General features: G+C 36.3%; 1 protein-coding gene across 1 annotated transcript in view; it reads right to left on the minus strand.

Moving 5' to 3' along the window:
- Positions 1–12480, minus strand: part of HPSE2 (heparanase 2 (inactive)) — a 678034-nt gene that overhangs the window by 178717 nt on the left and 486837 nt on the right. Inside the window, exon 6 of the mRNA XM_036886477.2 lies at positions 10583–10630. Coding sequence (XP_036742372.1) covers positions 10583–10630 — 48 coding nt within the window. The remainder of the gene's footprint in view (positions 1–10582; positions 10631–12480) is intronic.

Genomic DNA, 12480 nt, shown 5'->3' on the forward strand with positions numbered 1-12480 from the left:
GTGCTCGACCTACTGCCATGAGAATAAAGCTGGATATAAATCCATTTACCCCAAGAACATTCCATTTTCATTTTTCAGCCTCACCAAATCCATAGTGAACTTGCCTGGGTCTTAAACCTTCAGGCAAGGCAGTGACGAAATATATAAAGTGTTAAAAATGTATTTGACTCTCATGGTTTATACTGGAAAAACTATGTTGACATTTGGACTGATGGTACAAAAGCAGCAGTGGTTAAAACTGCCGGCAGCTTAGCATAAACCAAGTCAGGAGCATCAACTGTACTGGTGGTCACTGTCATACACTTGTTTCACTTAATAAATCCCATGATAAAGTAATAAAAATACTAATTTATTAAATTTTAGCTCCTGCATACATATTTTAAAAATATTCTGTATGAATCAATGAGGAATATACATGAACTTGTTAGCATCCCAAAACTTTAAGATTTTTCTGATTAGGTCAGTGGTGATATTTCTAAGTGTGCTTTTTTTGTGTGTTTTGTAATGAAATGTGTCAATATTTGGAAGCTCTGCATAACTCACAACAATAAAATAGTACGTTCCAAATAATCAATGCATGATGTTACAAAATCATGCACTCAAAATGCAAGACCATTAAATTTTAATGCATCAGAGTATAAAAAGTTCATTGACATGGCTTCATATTCCACATTACAACTAGCTTTTATGAAAATATCACTTGTTGAATTTTGATGTAGTATCTGAGAAGAACAGCCACAATAATCACATAGCTCTGTGAGGGCAAATTTTCTTCATATTCTTAAACCAAAACAACATATTGCCATAAAACATAGAAGATATAAAAATCCACATTGCTTCAATTAAGTTAGGCATTAGAGATTTATGGGAATATACAATAATGCCACTATTATTTTTTGTTTTGAAAATAATTACCTTATAAAAATGCATTATCTATGTATATATACAAAATTTAATGGGTTATTATTTTTAGTAATTTTAATAATTTTTATTAATTTTCTGCTTTAATTCTGCTACAGTAAGTATCTATAAATAAGATCCACATAAACAAAAGTTATTTGGGGCATTCAATATTTTTCAAGAGTGAAAGTGTCCTGAGATAAAAAGGTAAGACCACTGCCTTACACAGTTGAGAAACTGTCCCACTTCCAAGAGAGTAGGACACTGGTGGCTGAGCTCGAGTTGGGACCATCACACATATCTGAGGTGGGGGCAACTATACCAAAAACAAGAGAATTAAGTGAAAAGCTACGTACTAAACAATGAGATATCTAGCTCTTTTCCTCAGATGTGAAAATGTTAGCAGATTTATACTTCCAAGTTGGGAGAAAAGAAAATTCTTCTCTGGAAAAAACAAATTGTGTGAAAGACCAACAGATATGGACAGTTAGGATCCCCTAATGTAATAACCCAGCCAGATAACCCTACATAGGCCCCCACTAGTTGAGAAGAAATGTCCATTAACTAAAAGACATCCAATCCACATTTCATGCCTCTCTCTTAAGTAGGAGTAGAGGGCTAAGGATCATTTGACACTTGAGGAAAATCTTTAATGTGAAAGACAGGAATCAAAAAAAGAAATGAGGGGATGAGGGAACATAGAAGAAAAAAGTTTAATGCAGAAACCCTAAGAAAACATTGGAGAAAAAAACGAAAGAAGAAATAAAGCAAGAAGGAAGAAAAGGGGGAAGGAGGAGAGAGAAAAGAAGTAAAAAACTAAAATAAATACAACTAACACTGATATCTTCAGAGAGAAAATAGAAGATACTGTATCTTGAAACAAGGAAAATGTAAGAAGCCATGGAAAGGAAGTTTTGAGGAATAAAAAAAAAGCCAATTTTGGAAATCAGAAATATGATAACAGAAATGAAAATTTCATCAGAAAATTTAGATAATTCAGCAGATTTATCAGAAAACAGAAAAAAAAAACAAGGGAGAGAAAAATATATAAAACTTAGAGTATTGTTTGAGAAGTTCTGATATCTGATTAGTAGCAGCTCCAGAAAGAGAGAGCACACACAAAAAAGAAAATTATTGAAGAAAAAAAATGTTAAGAAAATTTCCCTAAACTGAAGGGAATGAATTATAGATGAGAGGGTCCACCGCATACTTAGTGAAAAGAATAAAAAGAGAGCCACATAAAGGATCACTTGGGACAAGAAGATCTTAAGTACCAAGACAAAAAAGCAGGACAAATCAAAGGATTGGAAATTCAGAAGGCATTGGATTTCTCAAAAGTTACAAGGAAAACTAGCATAAAAAGGAATCAAAGCATCAAAATTTGAAGGAAATCTATATGCACCCAAAATATAAATCAAACTCTACTACAAGTTCTCAACATGTTTACCTCTCCATTTATCTTTTCTCAGTAACTGCCTAAGAAAAAAACATTCCACCAAAATGAGGGAGTAAAACTCACAAAAAGGCATGGATCCAACAAAGAGAGAGTCAAAAGGAATCCCTGGGATGATGGTGAAAGGAGATTCCAGGTCAACAGCTGTGCAGGAAGCACAGACATCAACCAGTGCAGATGGGACCAGAGGAGGGACAGCTACAGACAGCATCTCCAAGGATGAGATGAAACTGATGGCTGCCTGGGGTGTTTGCATAGAGAGAGGAGATTTACTCTCCAGGTATAGAATTTAGGGATGAATTAGGGAAATATTAAAAGGAAACCAGGCAAGTGAAGAGACAGCTATAAACTCTATGGAAAACAAAAAGCTGTAAAAGAAAGAAAATTTTATTATAGTGCACCACATTCTCTGTTGTGAACCATATTTACATAGTGATAAAAATGTGAGCACTGAATTCTGATCTAACTAATACTTAAGATATAAAATACTGGGGGATGGGGAGAAGTAGATATGTTTCAGTATGTGAGGAGTTAGGGAGGTATGAAAGCTAAATTCTCACCTCCCATAGCAGAAAATTAATAGATAATATTTGAATTGGAAAAAATCCCAGTAAGTAGAAGCATCATACTGTTATTTAGGAATATGGAAACAAATATCAGAAGAAGTAGCTAAAATTGTGAGAACTACTTCTGGATTGGGAGGGTTGGGTGGGAAGGGGAGACCTGGGTACTCACAGTTTCTATGATTAACAAAGCTGCATTACATGCTTAGTACAGAAAAATTGGAAGCTACAAAAAAGTAAAAATGAGAATAGGAGTCACTATACTCCCTACATCTTAAGATTAACAGCACTAACCTATTATTGCCTTTTCTTTGCATTTACATGTACTTTTTTGTATCACTGATGGTATGATTTGTATATTTTATATTTTACTTTATTCACTTACCAAAAGCATTTTCCCTTTTATGATGTTTTTCACATATTCACAGCAACATATTATTTCATAATAGATAACATTTATTTAGGTGTAAAAATTAAGCTTTTTCCTAATATTTTACTCTGAAAAATTTCAAACATAGAGACAAGTAGAAAGACTTGTGTAGTAAAAACCATATATTCACCACCTATGTTCTACAATTAGCGTTTTACTATGCTTGCTCTATCACACATATATTAATCTATCTATCCCTCTGTCCATCCATAGATCCATATGTTTTGAGGCATTCAAAGTTGCAGACTTTGGTACACTTTATCCTATATACTTCACCAGGCATACCATTAACTGGAGTTCAATATCTCTTTATGGTTCTTTTCTTAAGTAAATTTTACATATAGTGATGTGCATAAATCTTAAATGTTATCACTTGATGGATTTTGGCAAATGTATACTCCTTTGGAAGCTGAATGCCTATCAAGACGTAGAACATTAAACCACCCCAGAGAATTCCCTCATGTACCCTTCCCTCACAACTATATCCTGACCCCATACACTCACAGAGGCAATGTTTTAATTTTAAAAATCTATTCCAGAATTGATATAATTGAGATAACACAAATAAGCATTTTTATAAGGCTATTTCATGTAGCATAATGATTTTGAGATTAATTCATCTTGTGGAGTGTATCATTAATTTGTTCTTGTATCTTGTTAAGTGGCATTTCTTTCTATGAATATACAGCTGTTTGTTTAATATATTATCTCACTGATGGACACCTGGCCTGTTTCTAGTTTTTGCCTAGGATACATAAAACTGCTATGAATATTCTTATAAAAGTTTTTGTGTGACATGTATTTCATTTCCTTTGGGTAAATACCTAGGAATGGAATTGCTTTGTCACAGGTATATGTTATATAAGATTGCCAGATTTTACAAAGTGAGCCAGATATATAGGAATATTAAGAATTTTTAATCTGTTCATTTTTTTGTAAGTTATACTTTTCAAGGAGTTTGTCCATGTCAGTTGTCAAATCTGTTGCCATAAAGTTGTTCATAATATTCCCTTACTATATTTTTAATGTTATGGATCTATAGAGAAAACCTCTTCCGTTCTTGATACTGGCAATTTATCTTTCTTTCTCATTTTCTCTCTGTCTCTCTTCTCTCTCCCTCCTTCCCTTTCTCTCTCCTCATAGTGTTTCAAACTTGCTGATTTATTCAAAGAAGTGCTTTTAGTTTTGTAAATTTACTTTACATTTTGTCTATATTTTATTGCTTTCTGCTTCTATCTTTGTTATTTTCTTTCTTTTACTCAGCTTCAGTTTAATTCATTCTTTTTCTAGGTTCTTAAGACAGAAGCTAAGGTCATTGATTTAAAATATTTCTTCTTTTCTAATATAAACATGTTAGACTATAAATTTCCCTTTAAGCTCTGCTTTTTCTGAATTACAATAATTTTGATTAAATATATCCTCATAATCATTTCAAAATATTTCTAACTTTTCCTCATGATTCCATTTTTGATCCACAGATTATTTTAAGGTATGTTATTTAATTTCCAAATATTTAGGTGTTTTATAAATATTTTGTTACTAATACCTAACTTAATTTTTTGTCATCAAAAAACAAAACAAAACATGCTCTGTATGATTTCAATCCTTTCTGATGTACTGAGATTTGTTTTACAGTTTAGCATATGGTCTATCTTGGTGAATGTTCCATGTAGATTTGAAAAGAAAGTGTGTTCAACTGTAGTCTACAAATGTCAAATTAGGTCAAGCTGATCGATAGTGTTATTCAAATCTCCTATTTCGTTCCTGTTTTTATTTTAATCCAGTTGTCCTATTAATTATCCGAAGAGATTATTTAATTCTCCCACTATGACAGTGGATTTGTCTATCCCCACCCCCAATTTGGTTCTGCAGTTTCTTTCTTTGTGTATTTTGAATGTATGTTACTAGGTCCTATGTTAGTTTTCTACTGGAATACTAAACAAATTATCACTAATGGTGGCTTAAAACAATCCAGATTTATTATTTTGTAGTTCCATAGGTTAGAAAGTACCATGAATACCACTCAGTTAAAATCAAGGTATTAGGAGGCTGTACTTCTGGAAGTACTAGGGAAGAATCTATTACCTTGACTTTTCCAGCTTCTGGAGACTCGCTATGTTCCTTGGCTTGTTCCCCTGCTTCCATTTTCAAATCCAGCAATGGAGGTCAAGTTCTTCTCACATCACATCACTATGACCTCCTTTTCTGTAGTTAAATCTTCCCATGCCTCCTCTTTTCTGCCTCCCTCTACTACTCTTACCAATCTACTGGGTCCATCTGGATAATCCAGGATAACCTCCCTACTTTAGGTCAGCAACCTTAGTTTCATTTGCACCCTTAATTTTGGGAATACAAAAGTAAATTGTATTCTGACTTATCACAGTCTTTTTAAACATTATTTCATATAAAAGAATCTTGCAACAGTATAATTCTATTTACTGCTTCCTTCTTTTGTCATCCTTTGTGGTATTATTGCCATGTATTTTTACATCTATCTATACTATAAACCGCATGATACAATGTTCCATTTTTGCATTTGTTTTTTTTTAATTCAGAGAAAAAGTAGCCTTTTATATTTATCTACAAATTTACCATTTCCAGGATGTTTCATTATTTTTTGAGATCCAGGTTTCCTTCTAATGTTACTGCCTTTCTGTCTGAAGAACTTCCTTTAGTATTTCTTGTAGCACATCTACCAACTTTTGTTTATCAAAAACATCCTGATTTCACTTTCATTTTTAAAGATTATTTTTGCTAGGTACAGAATTTTAGCTTGACTTTTCTTTAGCACTTTGAAGATGTTGTTCCATTGCTTTCTATCTTCCATTGCTTCTGATGTCAAGTTAGCCATCATGTGTGTCTTTCTTTGCTGTATATAAAGTGCCATTTTTGTCTGAATACTTTGGAGATTTTCTCCTCATCTTTTGTTCTCTGCTATTTGACCATGATGTGCCCAGGTGTGATTTTCCTTGTATTTATCCATCTTAGGATTTGCATAGCTTCTTGCAAGGCTCTATAGGTTAATGTTTCTCACCAAATGTGGAAGTTCAGCTTTAGTTTCTTTAAAAAAAGCTTTCCGCTCCTTTCTTCCTCTCTTGTCCTCTGGTCTCTAATTAGACATATGCTAACAAGACCACTTGATACTGGCAATGAAGTTGTTGAAACTTGGTCATTTTCTTCCCAGTATTTTTTTCTTTGTTCTTTAATTATATAACTTATAGTATCTGTATGCATGTTCACCAACTCTTTCTTCTGTAGTTTCCAATCGTTTGCTAAGCCCATCCAGTGGGCTTTTCATTTCAGTTATTCTGTGTTTTTTTTTTTTTAAGAATTTCATTTGGTTCTTTCATATATAAATTTATATATCATTGCTATGACTTGATATTTACCTATGTATCCCCATATTTAGTCAATACAGACATTTTCCCCTTAATTATTTGAATATATTTACAATAGCTTCTTTAAATCCTTGCTGGCTAATTCTATTATGAGTCATCTCAGGGTTTCTATTTATTGCTCATTACCTTGGCCATGGGTGCATTTTCCTGTTTCTCTGCATTTCTAGTAATTTTTAAATTGTATACTGGGAAGTGTAGATAATATGTTGAAAAGACAGAAGAGTGTTGGTTTTGGATCTAGCAGCAAGCTGGTTGAATGGCTGATCATCTTGTTCTTGTGACAGCTTTAGTTTACACTTGATTAGGGTGAATCTGTTTTGGTTATACATTAGACTTAGGGAAAATCTTTAGTCCTGGAACATAGACTTTACTCCTGAGACATAACTCTTTCAGTTTTCACTGGAAAGTACAAGGTGTTTATCAACTCCCTATAAATCTATGAGATTCAAATTGTAATCTCTGTTCCTCATGTGACAGACAGCAGCTGAAATCTCTGCTCAACTTTTCCAGGCTCCCAGCTGGTGTTTTCTACCAGCCCCTTGGAATATCCCTTGAAAATGCACATTTCAGGGATTAGGCAAAGATCTGAGGAAACTTCGTATGCATATTGTATGATGTTTTGTTCCATAGTTTCTTGTTTTTAAGATTTCTGACTCTTTCTGATACCTCAAAACAATAAGACTGTATTTCATTTGTGTTCTAGCCACCTTATAAAGCGTGGATTATCTTAAGTAACCATAGATCTCACCAGTACCATTTAGTTCTTTCAAGAACTGAATAACTTCCTCTAGTTTTTGCTGCCTTTTGGTCACTCTCCAGTGTGTGTGTGTGTGTCTGTGTGTGTGTGTGTGTTTGTGTGTGTATTTTTTAGTCCAGATTTATCATTGATATCTGTTACAAGCTACTTCACCATTCCTATAATTGGAACTTCATCTCACTAACGCTTGCTGGGCTTTCTGTTTGGGTTGGTAGGCAGGACTGATCACTAAGTGATATATCTTGGTCTTCAAAATCCCAGAGCTTTAACTTCAAAATCAAAATAGTCTTAACTATACAGATTTATTTATTTATAACTTCAGACTCGGAGCTCTGGTTATTCAAGCACCAAGCTCAACAACCCAGTACTGAATTGACTCTTCTGGCTAACTATATGTATGGATATATTGATAAATTCCATATTACTTCTTTTTTTCCTTTTCAGAAAATGACTGTTGATTTTCTTTACATTATTAAGAAATTCACCTCAGCATTTCTTGGAGTTAGAAAAATATGGCATTTGGCTTTAATTTTCACTAAGTCCTCCTGGCCAGTTTTCCTGGAATTGTTCCATGACTATTCCAAGTCCTAACTGAAAACTATGGCTGGAAGGGATAAATGGTAGATTCCAGGTGCTACTGGTTGTCCCCAAATAAGTGCTAATCCTGGAGCCAAAAGAAACACAACCCCTTGCCTGCTTTGAGGGGTATTTTTAGAGTAGTTGCAAAACATGATATTTATCTTGAGAGAAGGCCAATATTTTTAAATAGCTAATAAGCAAATGTATTTATAAAAATATATTTCTCCATTGTAAAAAATACTGTGCTCGCAGGAGAATCACAGAACTCAAGAATGGACTAATAGTTACCAAAGGGAAAGGGACTGGGGAGGATGGGTGGGAAGGGAGGGACAAGGGTGGGGAAAAAGAAAGAAAAAAAATATTGTGCTCACTTCATTCTATTTTTGCTATGGAGAGTGCATAAATAGGGAAGAAAAATATTCTCTGATCCCTTCCTGTAAACTGTGACAATTGGGCAAGCCTTACATTCTTACCCAATAATTTTCATATACTGATCTCATTATTTCTCCCTACAAACAAAATAAATTCTTCAAGCTTCACCTCTTATGCTACATTATCCAGATAGTTTTTTGGTGAGGACACTGAAAAGGATTTTAATTTCCACACTAGAATATAATACTTTTAGTAAAGGATCACTATCTTGTTAAGTGAAGCAGTAACAATTAAGAGAACATCCCTTCCAGTCAGACGCACCCAATTCCAAGGCCAAAATCTGCCACTTTCTGTGTAATCTTCGTATTTTCTGCAACTTCCTGTATCTTGTAGAAAGTAGAGATAAAAATATTCCCAACCTCATTTGGTTGTTGTAAAAACCAGTTATAAAGGTTTGTAACATTCCTGCCACATTGTTATTATTATTATTGTTATTATTTTCCCCCATATTAAATGCCCAATAATGAACTGTCTAAATAAGCACTTGTTGAATTGGATAAGTGCTATTCCGGGGGAAGAAAAACAAATTACAAAAACAAGTTATGAGCAAAAAATAGTAATTGTAAGTTATGACAATTACTATGAGAAGAAGGGCTAAGAAAGATAATTAAATGGGGAACGTGTTTTAGATTGGGTCATTAGGTGAGTCCTCTCGAAGGAGAGGACATACACGTAAGTTAAGTCTTAAGAGATGAGGAGGAGCCAGGCACACAAAAAAAATAGGGAGAACAACATTCCAGGCAAAGGGAATAGCACATACAAAGATCCTGCAGCAGATATGCATATGAACCCTCTAAGAACTGAAAGACCGCCAGTGTGTCAGGACAGAATAAGTAAGGGCAGAGTGGCACCAGATGTCATCAGAAGGTAGCAGAGGCCAAATACAAAGGGTCTTATAGACCAGAGTGGAGAGTTTGGCTTTTGGTCTCAGGGCAAAGGGCAGGCACTGAGGGGTGTTAAGCAAGGAAATGACAAGATCCTCAGACTTAATCTATGACTCACAAAAACAAATGAAAGAGGGTAAGAATTTCTGGAAACATTTGAGACTTCTTGTTTAGAGAACTGAAGCATGTAAATGTAGAATAAAATATTTTCCATTATGTTTGAAGTTACTGATTGTCAACCACGAAAAATCCTTTTGGGGTACTTAGCAAAAACGTCAGCCACTTCTCTTTCTTTCACAACTGTCATAAATCCCAAGGGATACTATGGCCCACTTAATATGGAAGATAGATAAGAGGAATAAATGTGCTAGGCAAGTGGAGTTAGAGTAACAGGAAAGATGGCTATCATTGACAGCTATGAGAGCCCAGCATGGAGGTGCACGTCTGAGCTGTGAGCACCACATTGGATGAAGGTGATTTGAAAGATGCTATGGGATAGACTTCTTACAAAAAGGAAGGGCAGGGTTCCAGTATAAAACCAGTGAGATATTGTGAGGTGCTGGACATTCCAGCATGAATACCATAAAGAGGCTTAAAGAAAATTTAAATTTATATATCAGATAATTATCTTTACAAGTCAAGCGATGCTTTGCTTGTAACAGGTCTTTGCCATTGTAAACTTCTTCCTAACGGGGTTTATCCTCTCTTGAAGCTGCTTCATTCTCTTCATATTCTTTGTTCCTTAATTGCTTCATATTCGTGACTTCCTTTGCAGTAATTAAGAGCACTGTCATTAATGTAATGAAGTGTTTCTATTTTCACATGGTATTTGAGTAATTAAAACTATTTCTTCTCTTAAGGAAATTTATTCTCAAGGGAAAGCTTATGGAGAAATGGTGGCGTGTTCAGATTCTCATTACCTGTTCACTGATGACAGATTAATATAAAAGTGGACGTAAGAGCTGAGCTTTCCAAAATGTGTCCACATTTTTTTGTTTTGTTTTTGGAAACAAAATTATATCACTATGAGAGAGCATGCATATAAAAACAGCTGTGCAGTTAGTTTTAACTTTTTTCTTGGATGATGAACTATAGCTTACTAAATGTCAGCTATAAACCTCATGACAATGAATTATCTTTCATTTCACAGCAGTTGATAATAAGAGCAAAAGTGGTGAATACCTACTGTTGCCAGGTAACTGCATCCACTGTGCTTCCTGCCACTTTCATGAATCTGTAAGGACCAGAAAGAACAAAGATATTGCAAAGTAAAGTAAACCATATCCACCCCCAGGGTTAAAATAAACAAACTGAGACACAGATCAGGCCAATCCCTGGACAACTTACTTTCTGAGAAGGTCCACAGCCACAATCACAGCCTATCCATAGCTATTGGAAGGTTAACTATACGAAGGTGAAGGTAATCACACTTCGGCACCCCACACATCCTTCCCCATCTGGAAATCAGGGCCCCAGTGCAGCATTCTGCCTACATCTGTCTTCCCAAGCCCATGCCGATGGTTCCCACATCGATTTGCCTACGATCAAAACTTATCTATCACCTTTCCTATTCTCTAAGGACTCTGAGGATCTGCTAGGAGACAAATAAATGGTAACATTGCCCCAAGGAGGACCACTCTAGAGATGCCTTTGAACAATCTCAGGCCGCTCCTTCTGAAGGGAGTATGGGAAAACCCAATTTATTTGTACAAGTACAAAGCATTATCAAATATGCCCCAATGCTAGGCTGCCACACCTTTTGGCAGGTAGAAACTTGAGTAACCACACAGAGAAATCCAACCATTTCTGGAGTAGCCAAGTAGAGAACTGAGTGTTATCTGACAAGCATGCTCAGCTCAAAAGGGAACCAGACCTGTCTCCCTGCTGAGCTCACAGTGAGGCCTTTCTAGAAATTCCCTCCTGCCTGTGTTCCTGGAGGTTCCACCAGAGTCAAAGGGCTGGGGGGAAGCACCCAAGGTCTCAGAGATGCTACAGGACATCATAAACTGCAAGTCTGTGAATAAGTCATTTACCTGCCTGCCTCCTGCTCCCCATCCACATGTTCTGAGGCCATGTGCTCTCATGGTTGCTGTTACTATCAGAGAGAGTTGCGACCCAGACACGGGAAATCAAAAGGAGTATCTTAGTTCTTTAAGATATTCCTTTCAACCCTGAGACCCTGAAAGGGAACTTTTCTTCAGACAGAAATCATCTTCAATCACTGCTTTATAACCAAAGAACTCTTCCATTCGGAAGGCAGACAGTGTTCTGTCAGGAAGGCCCTACCCCTGCCCTACCCTGTATACTCTTGCCAGGCAGACACAAGGGCAAAGGGGTGGCCGAGCGCTGCCCAAACAGAGGCTCTGCTTTCCTGGGAGGTGGGAGAGGACTGAGTGTCTGCAGACTGGGTGAGAGACTGCAGGAAGGCCACCAGGACTGCGCTTAGCATCACAATGAAGTTTATGAAAGAACCTGAAGAGGAAGGAGGGGCAGGAGATAGGAGAAGGGAGGAAGGAAGAGGAGAGGAGAGGGGAGATGGAGAGCAGGAGGAGGAGCAGGAGGAGGTGGAGGGCCAAAGAGGGCGGAGCTTAGAAGGAGGCAGCTTGGCTCTTATCTGTATTTTATCTTTTTTTCTTCAGTGCCACTCAGCATTCTAGGAGCAAGACTGGGAAATGGAGCATGGTGGTAATCAGGAATAGAACTGGTTTGACGGGCAGGGCCAAAATGTAAGTGGGTTTTGGAGGGAATATAATATTTACTGAGTACCTACTCAGTACCAGCCATTCACATGTGTTATGTCTTATAATTCCCAAAATTGCTTTGCTTGGTGAGGTGGATATTATTGATCCCATTATAGAGATTATTAACTTCCCCACTGACTAGAGAAGTAGTATCTCCAGACACCCCAAACAGCTCATTTAATGGGGCCGTGCCACCCCTCCTGGTAGCACTTCTTAGAAGCAGGGCACAGGTACCCTCTGCTTCTGGAGCCCATGGATGGCTCTTTCTCTTCTCATCTCCTTTCCCCAACCCAGGACAATGTCTTGAGTTCAGGAAGATGGCTCCATCCTCCTCGCCATTTCT

Source organism: Manis pentadactyla, chromosome 8 (genome assembly GCF_030020395.1).
Source record: "Manis pentadactyla isolate mManPen7 chromosome 8, mManPen7.hap1, whole genome shotgun sequence".
Classification (NCBI taxonomy): Eukaryota; Metazoa; Chordata; class Mammalia; order Pholidota; family Manidae; genus Manis; species Manis pentadactyla.